Source organism: Poecile atricapillus, chromosome 22 (genome assembly GCF_030490865.1).
Source record: "Poecile atricapillus isolate bPoeAtr1 chromosome 22, bPoeAtr1.hap1, whole genome shotgun sequence".
In the NCBI taxonomy this organism is placed as follows: Eukaryota; Metazoa; Chordata; class Aves; order Passeriformes; family Paridae; genus Poecile; species Poecile atricapillus.
The window spans coordinates 876915-896684 of NC_081270.1; the positions used below are offsets into that span (position 1 = coordinate 876915).

Here is a 19770-nt window from a genome sequence, read left to right on the forward strand (position 1 = left end):
GTGGCCAAAAGCAGAGTCAGCCAAGCTACCGGCAATCGCTTATTTACGATGTACAGCCGCACTGGCTCGACACCCCAGCACTCTGCCAGCAGGAAGCATCACCTTCCCTGGATCTGCACAGCCCGTGTTCCCTCTCTGCATCCACTGCAGGTGGAACCTGCTGACGTCCCGGTGCACACAGGGCTCCAGCGCTGTCCCACAGGCGGGCTGGGACAGGAGCACATTCCCCCCACGCCGCCTGCCGTGAGCCTGCTGCTGAACTGACCTTTCCCAATGAGCAGGCTGATCTGGGAGTTGATGACTTTCTTGACCCTGTCTCCCTCGCGAGCCACGAGGCGCAGGACGGGCAGGAAGGGCTGGATGTCGCAGAGGCGGCGCTGCTCATCCTCCAGCTCCTGCTGCTCGGCCGTCTGGTTGATGCAGGTGAACACGTAGGCCTCGGGGTCACTGAGCATGTGGAACAGCGGCTCATACTGTGCGTGCTTCCAGAGCACCTGAGGGGAGGGCAGAGCGTCACCCTGCTGCTGTCACCCTGCTGCTGTCACCCTGCAGTGTCACCCTGCTGCTGTCACCCTGCACAGTGTCACCCTGCACAGCGTCACCCTGCTGCTGTCACCCTGCACAGTGTCACCTTGCTGCTGTCACCCTGCTGCTGTCACCCTGCAGTGTCACCCTGCTGCTGTCACCCTGCTGCTGTCACCCTGCTGCTGTCACCCTGCACAGTGTCACCCTGCTGCTGTCACCCTGCACAGCGTCACCCTGCACAGCGTCACCCTGCTGCTGTCACCCTGCTGCTGTCACCCTGCACAGTGTCACCCTGCTGCTGTCACCCTGCTGCTGTCACCCTGCTGCTGTCACCCTGCACAGCGTCACCCTGCTGCTGTCACCCTGCACAGTGTCACCTTGCTGCTGTCACTCTGCTGCTGTCACCCTGCACAGCGTCACCCTGCTGCTGTCACCGTGCTGCTGTCAGTGTCACCCTGCAGTGTCACCCTGCTGCTGTCACCCTGCACAGCATCACCCTGCTGCTGTCACCCTGCTGCTGTCACCCACCACCTTCCATCACCCTCCAGGCTGTCACAGCTGCCCCCAGGGCCTGTCCCAGCCCTCACCCTGCTGCTGTCACCCAGCTGTCCCTCAGCTCTCAGCTAAGGCAGGGCACAGCCCGAGCTCCTCACAGCATCCCTGGACCTGCAACCCCCGGCTGCTCCTCAGCCAAGTCTGGTGGCTCCAGCTGCTGCTGAACTGCTGGGTTGGTTTATTTGCAGGTGCCTTTAACTGACTTCCTTTCTTCATGCTTGCCTTTTGTTTCTGACAATGTTAATCCCTCAACCTGAGCATTTAAATAACCCCCACCTGAATATCTCACAGTAAGCACCTGCTGACTCTGGTCCTGTGAGCGATTACTCACACTGGAAACAAAACTGGGTTAAGTAACTTGCCCCCAGTAACATGAAATCTGTGACAGGAGCCAAGAGCTTCTCCAGTCTTGTCAACACTATCTAGTTCCCAAAGATCCTTCTCTCCCTGTGGATAGCACTCTCACATGACATCATATCCCTTTTTTTACTCTCATCCTAAGTGCCTGCTATTGGAGGCAAAATTCTGGAGCAGATTTGCCTCTGGTTGTAACAAAGACCCCTCACCTAACAGCTGGCACAAGGCTGTTACCTGCTTGATGGTGCCCAGGCTGGCATTGCAGGGCACAGAGAGGTTTAAGTATATGCCTGTGGGCAGCAAAAAGTCCACCTGGATGTTTTGGTGTTCCCCCTTGGACCAGAATTCCGTAGGGCAGTAAATGCCTGGGGGCATCCTGCTCACTGCTTAGCACTCACCTGCAAGGAAAGGGAAAACAACCTGTTGCTGTTGATTACATATTATTTGCTCAGTTCGGTGCTGGGCTCTGTAGAAAATTAATGTGCAAAAGAACCCAAAGAAAGGAAGGTCAGCACAGCCTTAAAGCTCAGGAAAACATGGACCTTAGTAAAAATTCCACTTCAGTCCTTTAAGCCACATAACTATAGCATTTGCTTCTATTTCAATGCAACCCTCTCTTAATCCCTTCTAGGCCAGGATTAACATCTACATCTGCATTTACAAAGAAATAAGAGAATGATGTTCTCTGGAGAACAAAGACACTTGTCCCAATAGCTCATCTGTGACCAGACAGCCAAGAGAAACAGTAAGTTCCTACCCCTGGCTGTGTAAGGCAATCCTCAGGCCACATGCTCCAAGCTCCACTTTGTTTTTCCAGAGCTCAGTTCCAGTCTGCAAGAGGGAGAAAGAGTTGTTGCTGGTTCCAAGTATGCATGCACTTTTATACACACAAACAAATAATACTCTGCTGTACGTCCCTCCTCTACAAGTATAGAAAAATGAAGGGTGAGGCAATCAGAATAAGTTTGTTAATTCCATCTGCAGCCCGTCCCCTGGCAGGATGCTACAATTTATTTTCAGTATATCCAAGGAATGCAAAGAAGAGAACAAGAATCTGAATGCTATCAGGTACAAACTGCTGTTTTCAAACACAGGATGAAACAAAAGGCATTCACCAGGAGAGATAGATATTTCCTTTCTCAAAGACATGTAACCAAGTCTCCATCCATTTGTCCACAAGTAAAATACAGCAATAAAATCTCCAGTTTCCTGCACAGATGATAAGTGGCAGAGGGTGGTGTCCCCACGTGCTGGGAGACCCTGGAACTGTTGGCATTGGCTCCCAGCAAGAGACAGAGAAGTGGCTCTAACTAATCCTCTCCAACCACCCCAGCAGAGAAACCAGCTACCTCAATTCCCTCTCACCAGAGTTCTTCTGTCAGGTCAGCAGAGGAACATGCCAGTGGCACAGCCTGGAAGCTGCTCCACAGCCACAGCTCCAAATGCAGCCCTGCTCAGCCCTCAGCAAGTCTGTGTCCCTTCTCCTCAGCCCATAAAACCAGCACAAAATTTCCCCATTCACAACTTAAAATACAGCTTTGCAGCTGTGGGTGTAGAGACTTTGAAAGAAGCTGAGCAAAGTGCTGCTGATTCCCAAACCACAAAGTTCTGCTGGCAGCTCCTCAGGAGCCAGCCCTGGGCTTCAGCACAAGGAGCCCAGCATCTTATCTGCCAGGTCCTGGGAACACACCACTTCCCTGTCAGCAGTGAGGTCAGGATTCCCAGAAACATGAGCTATGTTTTATCTGTCCTGCTTCCTCAGCACAGAGGCTGCATCACCCAGCGACCGGATAGAGAGACCACAAACCAGCCCTGGGCCTTACAGGGAGGGGAGCAAACGGGGAGGAGGCAAGGTTTACAAGTTCAAATATAGCAAAAACAAGCTGGCCTTGTTTTCTGCTCATCAACAATAAAAACAGCAGGTTTCTGGTGTATCTGCTACCTCAGCCTAAATCAGCAAACTACCACAACTCTACTGACCAGCAGAGACAGAGACACAGCAGTGGCTGAGCTGCTTCCTTCTGCTGAGGATTTCTGTCTGGCACCACATCCCAGAGAATATGAAGTGCCAAGTCTAGGCCATGAGCACTACAGTGTCAGTTCCAGCTCAACACCTTTCTTTCCAAACTCCCTGACTTAGAGGATGCAGGATTTTTTCAACAGAACTTGGCATGAATATACCAAAGGAAGAATAAGACTGGAATTTCATCATCTCTAATACATCATTTACCGAGTCTCTCCCCTTCCCATTGCTAAATTCAGGATGTTCTACTTGTTGGAGCTCAGATCTGATGCAGACTGACAGTTCTCACACGAGGCAAGCTCTGTGTAGATGGGTACTCCTGCACCACCCGACTTCCCTCTTCCCCTCTGCCTTGGGAAACTGAACACAGTTCTCCAGGTTTTTTCCCACCTTCCATGGAAATGCTCTGCTTGTATGGAAACTACAAGGATCAAGCTTTAAACAGCCACTGGGACTAAAGAATCCTTTGGCTTGAGCCCTTCCCTTAATGAAATAAAGATTTCTTTGAGCCTTTAAATTTTTCAATGCCCACCTTACATATACACACTCCCACAAAACAGGCTCACAGGGAAAAGCAATGGAAGCAGAACTACACTAATGTGATCTGAACTGGGGATAACCTTGTTTGTGTGCAGGGCTGATGATGAAAGGGCTTGTCAGCAAGAGAAGAGATAGGAAAGCAGAATGTACACGTGGTGATAAAAACAGCCCGCAGTTTTTGGGGCTCCCAGCTCCAGAAGAGCATCAGAGCACCATCATTCAAGCTCAGCAGAACATTAGATCCAATCAGAAGCAATAGCCAGAGGCAGGGAAAGAGGAGCTCAGGCAAAACAACTTAAGAGAAAAAGAACTGTAAAGCCACTCCTCATTCTGGGAGTAAAACAGTATCACCAGAGAGTGGGAAAAGTATCTGATGGGAGACTCAAGAACCTTTCTCTGGTGGAAACCTCCAATCAGCTTTTAGGCAAGTTCACAGTATTGCCTGAGGAACTACCTAGTAGGAAACTATATATATTCAGGTTAAAGCAAAAGCTTGAAAACCAACACTCTGCAAAGCTCCATTCCCAAACCTGACAATTGTTTGCTGCACATCAAACAACGAACTCCTCTGTGTTTCAGCCTTCTCACATGCTCGAGTACAGCCTGTAACTCATGAGGGATGTTGTAACTCTTAAATGCTGGCAAACTGCTGTGAGATCCTTGCACCCTTGCTATTACTGCTAACACAGGCAGAGCCTGGGAGTTGGAGGAAGTTGTGATAAACGAAAGCTTCCAGCTGAAGAAGCTGCTGAAATTAGGCTTTCTCAACTGTTCCCAGTGGCTCCACAATACCAGAAACCTGAGACCATCTTGTTGATGATAACCAAAAACAAGTTATGCATTTCTAATGACTTCTGTCATGACATTCAGGTTGCCATCTCAGGCACATACAGCAGCAAGACGTGTTTGAGACTCTCTTCTGAGAGCTCTTAAAAGACTCCCTCATGCCCTGCCAAAAACATGATCCAAAGCTAACCCACAGCAGAAGCACACATAGCTGTCAACAGCTGAGCCAGAAGCACAAGTCCTACACCAGGGAAGGCCTGGATGACCAGGTGTTGCCACTCCCCAAACCCGGGAGTGACAACTGTGGTGACAACGCGCCATGTGCCAAACCACCGTAAAGGCCAGGCAGACACCAGCAGCACCAGAGCGGGGGGTGGGCCAGCAGGTGGTTACTGGCCAAAACAGCCAGCCCCCTGCCATCCATCATCCATCCATCCATCATCCATCCATCCATCCATCCATCCATCCATCCATCCATCCATCCATCCATCCATCCATCCATCCATCCATCCATCCATCCATCCATCGTCACCAGCACGGAGGACACAGCACCAAGGGCGGCCCCAGAACAGCTCCAAGCTCGCACGCCGCGGTCAGCAGCTCTGCAAAGCCCCGCGGCTCCGCAAAGCCCCGCTCTCCATGGAAAGAAGCGCTTTTCCCGAGGAGCAGCGCTGCCCGCTGAAGGCGCCCGAGCAGAGCCGGCATTTGCCGCAGACGGCCCCGGACGAGCCCCGCAGCGGCGGCCGCGCATCCCGGAGCCCCCGGAGCCCCCGGCCCCGCTCCCCGGCCCGGCCCCGTCCCGGCGCTCACCTGCGCTGGCAGCCGGGGGGTCCCGGGGGCTGCGGGGCTCCCGCGCTCCCGGCCCCGCTCCGGCCCCGCCCGCAAAGGGGCGGCGGCTACGGGCGGCGAGGGGCGGCACCGGCACCGCCGTGTCCGCCCCGCCCCGGGCCCGGCACCGGCGTGTCCAACCCGCCCCGGGCCCGGTACCGGCACCGGTACCGCCACCGGCACCGCCGTGTCCGCCCCGCCCCGGGCCCGGCACCGGCACCGCCGTGTCCACCCCGCCCCGGGCCCGGCACCGCCGTGTCCGCCCCGCCCCGGGCCCGGCACTGGCACCGCCGTGTCCGCCCCGCCCCGGGCCCGGCACCGCCGTGTCCAACGCGCCCCGGGCCCGGCACCGGCACCGCCGTGTCCAACCCGCCCTGGGCCCGGCACCGGTACCGGCACCGCCGTGTCCAACCCGCCCGGGGCCCGGTACCGGCGTGTCCAACCCGCCCCGGGCCCGGTACCGGCACCGGTGTGTCCGCCCCGCCCCGGGCCCGGTACCGGCACCGCCGTGTCCGCCCCGGCCCGGCCCCGCTCGCAGCGGGAGATGCCGGCACGGAACGCGGCTGCAGTCGCCGCTGGCTGCCGGGCGCACCGAGTGTCCGGAACATGGCGTGTGCCACCCTCTGCCGCACTGACTCCCAACAGCAGCGCAGCACCCAGGGCAGGTCCTGCATCCACACCTGCGTCAAACTGCCCACACTGGAGATGTGAAATGCTTTGGGATTCACTCCTTTCCTGGAAAGCGCTCCTTTGACAACCTCAGTCATACAACTGTTCTTTCTTCATCTGAAAAGCTGTGGAAACCCTAGAAATTGGCTGGCATTGAGTCTGGGAGAAAAAGAAGGAGAAGGGCCTTTAAAGGGAAAAGACATGGACTGCAGGAGAAAAGGAGAGAGCCACAAAGAGAAGGGGAGAGACCTTGGTGGTATTTGCAGAGCGCTTTCAGCGGGTAACAGTACAATAGGGATGGGGAATACCCCAAATCCCAGAGTCAGGTGGATTTGAGGGATGAAAAGAGCCCCCTCCAAGGCAGGCAGGGTGCCTGTGGGTCTGAAGCAGGAGCAAGGTGGGTTTTACCGTGCCTGGTGTTCCACTTCCACCTGCTAATCATGGCAACAGGACCAAGCACCGCTTTAAATGCTGGTACCAAGGACACACAGGGTTATCCACTTGGGTTTTTTCCTCTCCTCAACCTGTTGTACAGGTCTGTGCACTGCAGGGGAAGCTCACCTAGGCACTAAAGCTCTGTGCGGGGTCTCAGCCCAGCAGCTCCCCAAGGCTCAGCCACTCCTCACACCCCTCGGCGCTGCCATCACCCTCTGCTCAGTGCAGCTGTCCCAACTGTCAGGGGAAATTAGTGGTTCCAAAGCAGCATCAGATGGAGACAAGAAATGTTTCCAGTGTTCAAAGACAGTCATTCCTCTCTGTCTCATTAAATTTTCAGCAGCAATTAGATACTCAAAGACCATGTGCTCATTTGAAAGTCTCTCTCTTTTCACACGTCTCCTCTGAAATGCCCTCCGTACTTTGGGTCACAAATGAGAAAATATTGGGAACGTCGATTTGTGATTTTAATTATTTCACTGCCACACATGGAAACAACCAACCCTGGTACAGGGCATTTGTGCTACTGTGTCACCTCAACTGGTCCTGTAGTTTCATGACTCCCAGAATCACCATTTTTCCTAAAGCTTTTGCTACCAGAGACATGTGATTAAGGTATAAATTCCTTCCCTGCCCCCCCCCCCCCCAGCTCTATGTTATCATCCAAGAAAAGCTCATTATTCTTGCAATCTGACTCATTTTTCTTCCCTGAACATTACTAGCTGGCAACACAGATATCTTGCCAACAGTACAAGATGTGACTGTTGAAACACTCATTGTTCAACTGCATTTGAATCCACTATCACGTCTCCATGTGACCTTTTAACACTCAGAAACTGTCTATTTTAAATCATTGGTGCTGACATGTGTTGAAGATATTTTTAACAGACTGTTTACAGGAATTCTGGTTTCTGTTCTGTTTTCTTTTTTTTTGTTTTTTTTCCCCTTTTCAACAGCTTTTCTATTCATCATCTCCAAGTTTCACACGTACAGCTGTACTGAACACCAACAGGGCATTTGCCCGCATGGCCTGTGAGAAATTGGACATCAGAAACTGTAGGGAAGGGAAAAAGGAACTCAGTCAGAAAAAATACTGCAACCTGCTAAGTTTAAGATCTGAGACCTCCAGGAAGAACAGAAGGGAGAGTTGTTTTTCTTCTGTGTTATTGAGAGCCAAACAGGGCTAATGCATTTGAAGAGAACACTGCTAAGAAGGACAAGTAGCATTATTTCAAATGCACCCGACATGAAGGACCTGCAAGGCATGCCAGTTCACAGTGACCACCTCCAGCCCATGCCAGTCTGGTTTACATTTCCCCAGACTGTCCAGAAAACAGAAAGGTTAATTTTGTGTTCTCAGCTCTCAAGCTCCCCTGCTGCCTGTGGGCATGTGCTCTGTGTCACTTCATCTGGTGAATGTGCAGAATCACACAGTTCCACGCTGCTGCTGAGTCAGGGCGTGCCTTGTCCTGCTTGGGGAATGATGCAGACCCCAGCCTAACATTCACTGCTGTCCCACCACCAGGAAATTCAGGCAATGCTTGCAGATGAGACACGGTCAGCTTTTAACAGCAGGAGGGAGGATGACAGCGAGCAACGTCACCACAACACCAACACCTTTATTTACAGCATCACCCAGCAAGAACGCTTCCACCCAGAGAGACAAACACCCTGAGTGCCCTCCCGGCTCCCAAGGCACAGAGAGGCTGGTGAACAACAACACTTGTGAAGTGTATTCCCCGCTTCCAGACAGGGCCAGGAGAGTCTCCCTCGTCCTTCACCTTCATGGGACAAACCAAGCAACCACCCCAAGCCGCTGCATTTCACTGCACCGTGAGGCACACAGGAAGCCTGAGCAGCCTGAGGAGAGTTGAAGCTCTGTGCTCCATGTGGTTAATGCTCTGCAGGGTAAAGGCTGCTCAGGGAAACCGCGCCGGCTGCAGCCCCGCTGCAAACGCGGCTGGGAACTCGCCTGCATTTCAAACTCAAAACGGGGTTTTCTTCGCTTTTTTTTTCACGCAAGATCTGAAATAGGATCACAGCCACCCAAAGTGTGCGGCACTGATCCGTGCTGGCTGCTGGTGGTGAGCACTGGGGCTCACCTGCCTGAGCACAGCCACGGGCCACAGCCTTTGCTGAGAAAATCCTCTGGCCAAACCAAACTGCTTCAGCATTTGAAAGCCACTGCTTCTTTTTCCATGTTACACAAAAGCTCTCTGTGCTATAGAACAATACTATACTGCTATGGGCTTTGGAGATTTATTTAAACACACACACACATATGTGTATATATATGTGTGTGTATATATACATATATAAATTATATATATATATATGGCACCCAGGTCCTCTTGCAAGCAAGCAGCATGCATGTCAAGGGACATTAGGAGAATTAGGATGAACTGCACTAAGTTTTGTAACTGCAGCTGACAGAGCACAGGAACAGGGTCAAGGGCCTCCCTGAGCCCCCAGCTCTGCTCCCTGGACCGACCACTCCATACATCCCTAACTTGTCACATCCTGACACACAGACATCCTTCACCCACCCCAAACAGGTGCTGTTCCCTCTCTTCTCCCAGCCTTCTCAGGAGAACATTGCCCTGAAGACAAACGTGGCATTTACTTCATAGCTCAGTCTTTGGGACAGCTGAGGACACCTTGGTTATAACATGAGCTGTTTTTCTTTCAGGAACAAGGCCACAGTTTAGTTGTTGATGCTGTCACAAGAGAGATTTCAGAGATTAAAACCACAACAAAGCTTCAGCACGTTTTTCTCTTCGATGACCATGCATTCAAACAAAAATGCCATTAAGCAAAACCTTCCATGAGCTGTAAGAAGCTGATGGTGAAGTATTAGGGGGTGGGATTCAAGCACCTGAGCAGTCTGTTTGTTCAAAAAGCTTCTGAAATGGTGCCAATCTTGTGACCCAAAATGACAGAAAGAGGGGAGAATGATGACAAAGCTACTCAGCTCTCTTGCTGAAGGCCAAAGTGGCCTAATTTGGTGTCCTTGTCCAGATAAAAATACTGTTTTATTTGTGTGACTATGTATTTAAATGAAGGATACTGCAGGCTTTGAGAACAATGCGTTCCTCTCTGGTTCACCCCTAAACGTTTGCAGAGCAAAAATGTAACAAGACATGACCCGAGTCAGCTGCAGTGGCAGCTGAGATTCCCACCTTGGCCATCAGCAGCACCACAGGACCTCAACAGGAGAACAATCCCTGCAGGCAGCTCTGCTTCAGAGTGATCAAAATGAAGCAGGAGGGTTTGTTCGGTGCCTCCTTGTTGCTCCTCCGTCAGAAGCTCCGAGTTGTGATCTCTGCCCATGCCAAAGTTTAGTGTTGAGGAAAAAGGCAAGTTCTGTGGATTGTGGGTGTTGCAAGCAGCACATCATCCTGAGAACAGAGGGGAAGGTAGCAAATGTGAGACAGGAGGAGATGCTGCTGACCCAGTCCTGCAAGGAGCACGAGGCTACAGCTCTGTCAGGGATACCAGGAGTTACTGACTGCAAAAATAGAAGACAAAATTGTTTGGGGGAAAAAGCCCCATAAACAAAAATGCCCAGCAAAATTTCACAGGCTGCTGTGAAAACACAAGGCTTTCAAAAGGACAGGCAAGAGGCTCCTGTTCCGCTCCTCACACTGGTGTCAATGTCACAGCTTTTACTGCATCACATTTCCCTGCTCGCAGAACACTGGGAATGTTCCTTTGTGTCCCACAGGGCGTTTTGGGAAGCTTTGCTGTTTGCACAACTCATCTGAGCTCTTCAGCTGCTGGTGCTGCATGAGTTCAGAGCATCAGTGTCACGGCACACCACGTTTTTATCACTTCAGAGCATGACTGCAATACAAACACAGCATTTCCCCCCTCTCAGGGAATGCCACTCAAAAGCTCACTTCTGTTGAAGATGGGTTTTTGATACAAAACTAAAAATTGCCAAACACAGATGGCCAGAAGCTCCATTCCTTTTCCGACTATCCATTCTTGAGGAGGGACAAACAACTTTCCTTTCTCTTTTTGTTTTCATTTTTTTTGCAGTACAAGTGAGTGATCTTTAAAACCACAAATTTCCATTATGAATTATAACTGCCTATCTAACTAAACCACGCTATTTATTCTTGAAATTACTGTTAGGGGATTCTGGATCCTTTTCTTTGCTACCAGAAGGAAAGCAGCACCCAGTCTTCCCACACTCAGAAGCACAGTTCAAGTTGACAAAATTAGACCTCAGTGATAAAGTCACAGTGCTAAAAGGAAAGCCCTTCATCCCGTTTGGGAATTTTGGGGGTCTTTATTAATTGTTTCCAGTAAGACCGGATCTTGCAGGCTCATGTGTGGGTGGCTGGCTGCACTCTGAAGACAGATGCAGGTGCCTGCCTGTGCTAAATATTTTTCACAAACTCAAGAGTTTGTTGTATTTCAGTGGTTTTTGTTTGTTTAGCTTTATTTGACATCTAAAATGTGTATTCCAAACTAAGCAACATTCAGAACCCAAACAAATACACTCTCTGCATAAAAATCAGAATATATGTATCATGTTACCAAGTGAGGCAGATGCCAGTGACAAATGCTTTAAGAATTCTTTAGCAGCCACCTGAAAAATCACTTAAGATTCAGAAATAAGTAGTAAAGGCCACTGCATGAGTCATCAGTGACAACAAGGAGAAAAGGAATGTAAATGGAATTTTTCTTCCTTTTTCTAAAATGAGAGATGGCTCTGGCTGAAAGAAAATTATTTTCGCTGTAACCAGAGGAAAATTTCCATTTGCAACCAGGGGAGTTTCCACCTGAGATATATTGATGAAGACTCATTTACATAACTGGAGGTAACTACTTTTACCCTGGGAACAGTGATGAAGGAAAAACAAATTCTTTTCAGTAGAGGGAAAGCGCAAAATTTTTGTCCTCAAATTTTGGTCTAGAAATAGATAATGTTTGTTTTCATTAAGTCTTTAAAAATATTTACAAAGAAGAGAAGATGTATTTCACAGAAGGGAACAGTCCAGCCAGCCTAAACACAACCAGGACTGGGAAACTGTGCAGGACAAGCACTGACTATGTTAAACTTGCATTATGTGCTACAAGGGCAAATGTGGCCCAAAAACTAAAGTAAAAAGCTCCACTGTTTATTATGAGAGTATAATAATTTAAAACACGCAGCAGCCAGGTGTGAGCCAGGGTGGGTCCCTCTCCCCTGAGCCCCCAAGTGACTGTTCTGTTTCCACAGAATGGCAGCAGCCTAACACAACCTGCACAGCTTGGGCACCTTTGCCCCTACAACCACTCATTCACTGGAAAATGGAGAAGATCTTGGATTAAATTTGAAGCAATTCCATTTTCACCAGGCCCCAATAGCCAGGTCTGTATTGGTATGTCCAGCTCACAGCAACTCCTCTTGTATTCTAAGAGGGAAAAAGTCAGTGTTACCCACACTGTCCCTGTTCTAAGGAGTCTCTGCTGGGAGCTGCTCTGCAGCACCACATGGACCCAAGTCCAGCTTTTACCATCACACAAAGAGGAATAAACCATCAGACAAAAGCAGCCATAAAACATCTGCAGCCTGTGGTGCTGGGGGGGCTCAGCAAGATGATAACTTTGCATTGAATTTCCTATTTTATTTCCTTGCTACCTGCAACAGGAAAAAACTCAACCTCTCACTTCCTTCCTCCTACCCACTTTCTGTTTGGTGCTTTTAGCCGCTGTCTGCAGTCAGGAGACAGATTTTCAGTCTGCTCTGCTTTAAAGGCCAGAGACAGAGCAGAGTCTGCTGGCTAAAATGACAAAATGACAGGAGTGAGGAGAGGGCAGCAACAGCCACAGAGCTCACAGGCACAAGGGGAATGATGTTTAAGTGCTGACAGAGCAGAACGGGCACACAGCACCGTCACAAAGGAGAGGATTGAGCACGACTTCGGCTTTCGGAATTAGCCCTGGAAATTTAATGACAAAATGTAATGAAATCTTTGCATCGTCTTTCCTTAAGCACCAGCTGCACAGGTATGTGCTGCTCTGGACAGCACAGTAATGCTGCCAAGCCACACTTTGTGACCTTGGGAATGGGATGAGCACACAGCACCCATGCTTTGGGGTGCTCTGGAGAGCTGAGGTACTCGCTCAACCCTCTAGAGAAAAGTTTGCCTTGAAAGTCATTCCTCCCCACCCTTAGAAGCCCTCAACAAAAATACAACTACTGACTACACATGTGATTCCTTTGGTGGCAGAAGCAAAAAGATTTCAGAAGCCATCTGACACTAAAAATACATTCTTCCTCCTCCTTGGACTTCTCCTTTACCAGAAAGATTTCCCTCTCTGTGCCATTTCCCAGTCTGTCACACTTGTCTCTTGGCTCCCACCCTAGAGCCAGACAAATGCCCTTTCAAAGCACAGAGCCCCCGATGTGCCACAAGGGCTTTTACTGCCAGCACCCACTTACAGCCCATTCCCTGCTAGCAGGTCATGCCCTGACTATTCCTCCCTGCACATTATTTATTTAGCATTCTTCTCTTCCTTCAAAGCTTTATTGATTGCTGCTGCTCAGGCCGTGTGTTCCCTGCCATGGGGAGCCATGGTGGGACAGACACCAGCACCTCTGGCTGCTCCCCAAACACTTCTGTCACTGCAAGGACCCACAGAGCAAACCTGGAGGTTTGAACAGATCCCTCAGATTGCCAAATCACAAAAACCCAACCAACAAACCCCTCCAAACCCACACCTCTTTTTTCACTGCTGAATCAGAGCCAGCAAAAGCTCACAGGGATTTGAAATGTGCATCCCTCCTCTGGGCAAAATACAAATACAGGCATTTGATCTCATTTACCAGCGTGGCTGAGCTCTCCCCATGGCTCTCATCTTTACTGAATCCTTGTCTTCCCTTATCTCTGATAATGGGCACGGCAGAATGTTTGGTGATATCAGATTTATCACAGGCACTGGGAATTGCTCAGTCCACAGTATCAGAGCATTTTCCCCTACTCCTCTTTGTGAACCTCTTTTGTGGGGTTCCAGCTGACCACAGGAGGAAAGGCAGCCAAACACCTACTCAACTTACAAATGACAAAAAATAGCACATGAAATCCTGTTAAGTTGCAAAAAAGTAAAGATGACAACACCAAACAAACTTGCACAGGAGAGAGCTGACTGAGCACAGTCCCTCTAGCGCCCTTCAGTCTCTTTGGCCAGCAGTGACCAGCCACAGCACAATCAAACCTTGATTAATTTTTTATCTCCTCCTTGATGCTCAGTGTTTCCAGCTCCTCACCAGATGGTTGTGCCTGTTACCTTGGCTGTACTTGAGAGACCTGGTAGGAGCAAGCTGCTGCTGGTAAACACATGTCCTGCCCTCATGTGAATTAGCAAAGATGAGGGAGCCCAGTGAACCTGCCCAGGGAAAAGTGGCCTTCTTCCACTGTTAGCTTCAGGAGACAGGGAATTGTCCAGCAGTGCTCCCCACTCATTGCCTTGGATCAGTCTTACAGCAAAAAATTAAAACCAGTCACGCTGCTTTTCTTATGTCACAAAAAATAGAGGAAGAGGCCATAAAAAACCCAGCCAGCAGCATAACTGATTCTGAATAGAATGTTTTCCCCTGCTCTGAATAAGTCAGCAGCTCTGATTGCATGAGCACAAATTCCCCCAAAAATTCCCTGAAACCTTGCATTACAGAGGCAACTGAACTCTAGTATTAAGTTTAGGCTGATACTTGTTTGTTTACCTCAGTTAAGATTATCTGTTAGATCTCATCATGGGTGAGTGGATCACCCTCTATGCCACAGGTGCAGCTGGCTCTCCCTGAGGACAGCACAGCAGCTCTACAGATTGCAAGTGCTCTCTGCAAGGGGGCTTCTCCCAGAACTGCCTTTTCCCTCCCCTTTTTGGCTGGTTGCCTTCACTGAAGAGAAATTTCTGGTGGGAGGACTAAGAACAGCCAAGTGACAGGCTGTTTCCTCTAACATAGAAGACAGTTGTAGCTTCTGTGCTGTCTGTGTGCATCACAGGTTTAAAAAACCCAAAAAGATTTGCTTAGGTAATGCAGAAAAATCTCTCTGCAAGACCTTACAGAACAAGGAGGGGATTCCTACTAAATTCTAAACAGAGGTGCTGGGAAGAGTCATCATGGGAAACAACCCTTGGAATTAATCTGGCAGACATGAATGAGTGTCACCACGAAATCACAACGACCAAGTGACATTTAGCACACAGTAGAGACTGGCTGTCAAATCTTATTAACTACATCCTTGTATCGCAGCAGACAGCTCTGCCCACAGATCAGAGACCACAGCATTACAGTGCAAAAATCATTCATGAGCCTGCTGGTGGCTCTGGGAGGAACCGTAGAATGAAGGAGAAAAAGGAATCCTAAAGGAAATTTATTCCCATCGTTTAGAAACTGGACTAACCAACATTCTGTCCAGTTCCCTTACAGCCCTGGCACCAATTCCTGCATGGAAAAGTCAGACAACCCTTCTTGACAAACATTTGCACAAGCTGTGCTCACCTCTCTGTGTGTCACTGGTCACACCTGGTACCACTGGTACCTGTTGAAAAGCCACAAAAATGGCCCTTGGTCTGCTGGAGCCTCTGGTGGAAGCAGCTTCAGTGAGGGGATGCCCCCTTCCTCCTTGTCCAGCTCTAATGTGCATGCAAAGCTCATTCATTATTTTTTATCTCTCCCCAGCCCCTGATTAAAAGGGAATCTTACACAATTCCCCATCTTTTCCCATCCCCAGTGAAGTCCTGTCTTTCTCTGCTTTGGCAGCTGGTTTTCCTTCTCCTCCCGGCCCATTTGCCTGCTGTTGTCTGGCTAATTATTTTTACAAGGCTCAGTAATTGATGCAATCTTCCCCATTTTTCATCTCCTTGCTGCAGCAGTGTTTGGCAAGCAGGGAACTGCTGCAGCAGCTGTGCTGTGCTGGCTGCCCACCCACCTCCTGCCGAGAGCAGCCAGTGCCAGAACAAGGCTGAGCAACCCAATCCTCTGTTTACCTTTCCCTGGGCTCCTCCATCATTACCCACAGGAGCAGCTTTGGAAGTCACTTAGCAACGTGCCAGCAAACCAAAGCCCTGATGTCACCCACAGAAATAGAATCTCAGAAACACCCAATTGTCTCACGCCCTGAACCAAAGCATCCGGGGCCGTGGAGCTCCATTCCTCAAAAACTGCTGCTTGTAGAGAATTTAGCTTTGAGGCAGCAACACAATGATTTCAGATTAAAAACAATCTCCCATTCTTCAATAATCACACTGACTAGAGCACAGGGCTCCTGCTGCCTCCCTAATGTAGCATTGAACAGAGCACAGATCAGATACTAAAGTGTCACAGGCCTATGTGGTACAGCACTCCCTCAATCCTTCCAGTTATTCACCTATGAAGGTGAATTACAGATTTTAAACAGCTTTCTTCATGTTTTCCCATTTACTTATGGTCAAACAGGCCATTTCCTTCCCTCTCAAAACAGCAGGGGGAAAACCTGGCAGTAAATACAGAAATTACACCGACAGCGCAGCTCCTAATGCAACTTCTTGGTTTTTTAAGAATGCTCTCAGGCCCCTGAAAACAGAAGTCACAGCACTTGAGAATGTTCAGTTCTTTGTGGATTTTCAGATAATAATTGACCCTGGTTCTCAGTTTGGGAACCACTTCTCTGAGAGTTCACTCTTGTCCAGCTGCACAAGCTGCCCAGGGTCATGGAAAGGGAGGGCACTTCAAACCAGATCCTTCCTCATTTCACACACTGGAGCAAACCTAGACTGCATCGTGGCTTTCAAAGCATAAAATCCCAGATTCTGCAGGAATCAGCACTGGTGATTCAACATTCAGCATTATTCTGACACTGAATGCCTCTGACCGATTATCACAAGACTCCTAAGAACAGGACAAGTTCTAGGTTTGTCCATTCAAGAGCAGCTGAGGAAAACAACTCAAAGATGAAAATGAATGGGTATTTCTGCTGCTGCACAGCACTGAGCAGGGCATTTATGGGAGCACACAGCCACCAGCACCCCCTCCTCGGGGAGCCAGCTCTGTGGGAGAGGCTCACACCTGGGGAGCACACAAACACACGCTGCCTTCTCCAGAGCCTGCACCCAGATCTCCTGCAGGTGTTTCCAGGGGTTTCTTCCAGGTGACCAAGCACCAGCCCTGTCCTGCTCCCTTGCAGCTTGTTGTTTCTAAGAGCAGTGGTGTGAAAAAACAGGAAGCCATGCAGAGGAGAGAGAATACAGATTGAGGCACGAAACTGCAGTACCCCAGCTCCCCCAGCACTCACCCCACCCCCTCTTCCCTTCCCACCCCCTCACCACAGGCCACATTCTCGATGAGAAATGCTCAACTTACTCTTGACGGGAAACTGGGTAGGGAGCTGGAGAGGGGAAATCCAGCAGCACGGAGGGAAATGCAGCTCCCTGGGCTCTGATGGCCACCAGGAACAGCTCAAATCAGACTCTGCTCTACAGGTGCATCCATTTTAGGCTTCAAGGGAAAGTTTGTAACTCCCTTGTCCTCAAAAGTTCAGATATGCTGCTTCAAAGATCCACTGAGGACCATTCTGCAGGCTGTTTGAGCTTTATCTATGATTTGCTGCAATTCAAACAGGTGTTTGCACCATTCTATGCCCATGTGGTTGTTTAAGGAATAAGAATTCCGAGTTACATCTCTCTGTTGAAGAAAGCCACTGGATCCTCTTGTCTACAGCTCTCTTCACAGCTCTCCCAATTCACCCTATGCTAATTGTGACAACTGGCAAATTGTGACACAAATTTTTTGTTTTCCAGCTTTTCTTCATTGCTCAAACCCTTAAATCTCTTCAGCGTTCAACACAAGGCTGAGAGATTAAAAGGGGGGAGATGAAGAAACAACAGCTGGAGCAAAAGCACTGGTAAGGGACAGAAAGGCCAAGCAAACCACCGAAAACATGCCAGCACCCCGGCTTCCAAGGCAGAGAAAACATTCCCAGCTTCACCCAGCACATACCCATGGCTGTGCTTACATCAACCATCTGGATAAAAGAGGAAAGGAGAAAATGTCTTGGGAATCCTGGTACTGCTGAAAGCCAGGACAAAGCCAAACACCACACACAGCTTGGCCAGTGCTTCTGGAGACCAGCACTCCAAAACCAAAGTGGATCCAGGTGGGATGAGAGCGCACAGCTTGAGCCACAGAGGGTGACAGTGCACACAGTGAAGGCACAAATGACCTGGCACACCCCAGAGCCAGTGCCAGCCCAGGATGAGCTGTAGGCATTAACACACGGAGAGGTCAGCCCAGAACCTCCCTACACCATGCTTGGATCTGGTCAATCAAAAGCTTTTTACATCTGTTCTAACCCAGCCCCATGCCCTTGTCCTGCTTGTCTACTGTTAGTAACACATAAAACCACTGTTAATTGCTAAAACCAAGGGCAAAGGAGTAAGGACAGACATGAGGCCACCCAAAGGAGAAGAATTAGACAGTCTGATATCTACTGGTGGGAAAGGGGAATGCTGAATTTCCTTTGTCCTGCCCAAAGCCTCTGTACTGTTCACAAGGGGATGTGCTGGGCTGGGGTTTATTTATAAAACCTATGAGAATGTTGACCTTAGGCTATAACTTGGAGAAAAATAAGCAGAGGTCAGGTTTTCTAAACGCAGTCAAAACCCCCAGAGAGAAGCTTACCAGCAAGACCCCCGACTTCCAGAGGGAAGCAGAAGTCAGGAGAGGCCCCAGCACTTCTGAGCTGCCAAGGAAACCGTGCAAACCATGAGGCATCCCCTGGTTTGAGCACAGCCCATGCTGCAGCTTTCTGTTCTAGCCACAGAAGCAAGGCAGGGTCAGTGGGGAGCTTGAGGGTGCCCAAATGAGCCTGAGGGAGATTCCCAGCACCTCTCTCTCTGCTGGCAGAGGTAGACAGCCTTCCCAGGCCCCTACATTTTTTGTCTTTTTAAATCACTGATGAAGAAAGATGCTCCTACAAGTGGTGATTCAGAGCAGGGCCTTTATCGAAACGCTCTGAATCATTCTTTGTAAGAGACCATCCCTGCTGACAACTGAAGGAGCCTCTGGAGAAGGCAGACAGATGAAGTGGTGATTAACTCTTATGTGGCATTTGCATCAGAGCACTCATGTAAGAGACTGAGCTGTTTGCTGCTGGGGCTGTGGCTCATTATCCAAACCTGCTCAGACAAAAAGCCCAGGCCGGTGCAATCGGAGGAGGAACACGCACTCTGCAATCCAAACGTTTGACCCACAAATAACTCATCCAAGGCCATCCCTACTATTCTTATTAGGAATACCATGAAGTCCTCCTCACCTCAAGGAAAATTATCCACGCCCAGCACGATGGGGAATGCTGCTGGGTGAGGGTGGGCAGGAGGAGCCCCCGCAGGTGCAAAGGGCGCTGGATTCCCTTCTCCGTGTGCACTTTCCGAGTCTCTCTGGCGTAGCTCCAAGGCCAATTTCCCGTTTCCCTTGCAGAGGGGCCGGTGCCTCAGGCCCTGCCGGGCCCGGCGGGGCGCGGCACGAAGGCCCCATCTAGCGGCACCCGCACAGGAAACGCTGCGGAGCAAAGCGCCGAGCTGCTGGAAATGGCCGCGAATGGCTGGGAAAAGCCATTTATTTGTGAGTTCCACCTGTCTGGGCCGGGCCCTGCAGCCCATCGCCGCTACCTCAACACAAAGCACAGAGGGATGACAAATTCCTCACTCCCAACCCACAAAAGCCGAAGCTGCCTGAGCGCCTCGCGGGCTCAGAGCCCCTCACAAAACACCCCGGGCCACGAAACTCACTCCACACACACCTTATAACCTCTCGTGTTCACGAGAAACGACCCCGGCAGGAATGATCTTTCCTTAAAGACACATAAAAGCAGCTTGCCCGTGCATTTGGTGGGAGCACACCCGAGCCAGCCTCCGCAGCCCTTGTGGAAGAAATGGTCAGCACTCACCCCGGCCCTGCCAGCCGCTGCAGAAACCATCCCTGGGCAGGCACACGGGGCAGGAGAGCCTGCGGCACCCAGGGCTTGTGGGCAGGAGACCCTCCCGATGCCCCCAAACCCCCAATCCACCCAGTCGGGGGG

At 50.1% G+C, this 19770-nt stretch overlaps 1 protein-coding gene across 4 annotated transcripts in view; it reads right to left on the minus strand.

Moving 5' to 3' along the window:
- The window catches only part of PIK3CD (phosphatidylinositol-4,5-bisphosphate 3-kinase catalytic subunit delta), a 32995-nt gene extending 13910 nt beyond the window's left edge, over positions 1-19085 (minus strand). Inside the window, exons 1-4 of one of the 4 annotated variants that reach the window (XM_058855304.1) lie at positions 19006-19085; positions 2195-2268; positions 1672-1835; positions 266-494 (exon numbers count right to left, since the gene is read on the minus strand). In XM_058855304.1, coding sequence (XP_058711287.1) covers positions 266-494; positions 1672-1812 — 370 coding nt within the window. In that variant the 5' untranslated portion in view covers positions 1813-1835; positions 2195-2268; positions 19006-19085. Of the gene's footprint in view, positions 1-265; positions 495-1671; positions 1836-2194; positions 2269-2802; positions 3018-5596; positions 5709-6081; positions 6095-19005 lie in introns of those variants that run through there. The other 3 variants (XM_058855305.1, XM_058855303.1, XM_058855306.1) reach the window with 3 other exon arrangements.
- Between the last annotated feature and the right edge of the window lie 685 nt (positions 19086-19770).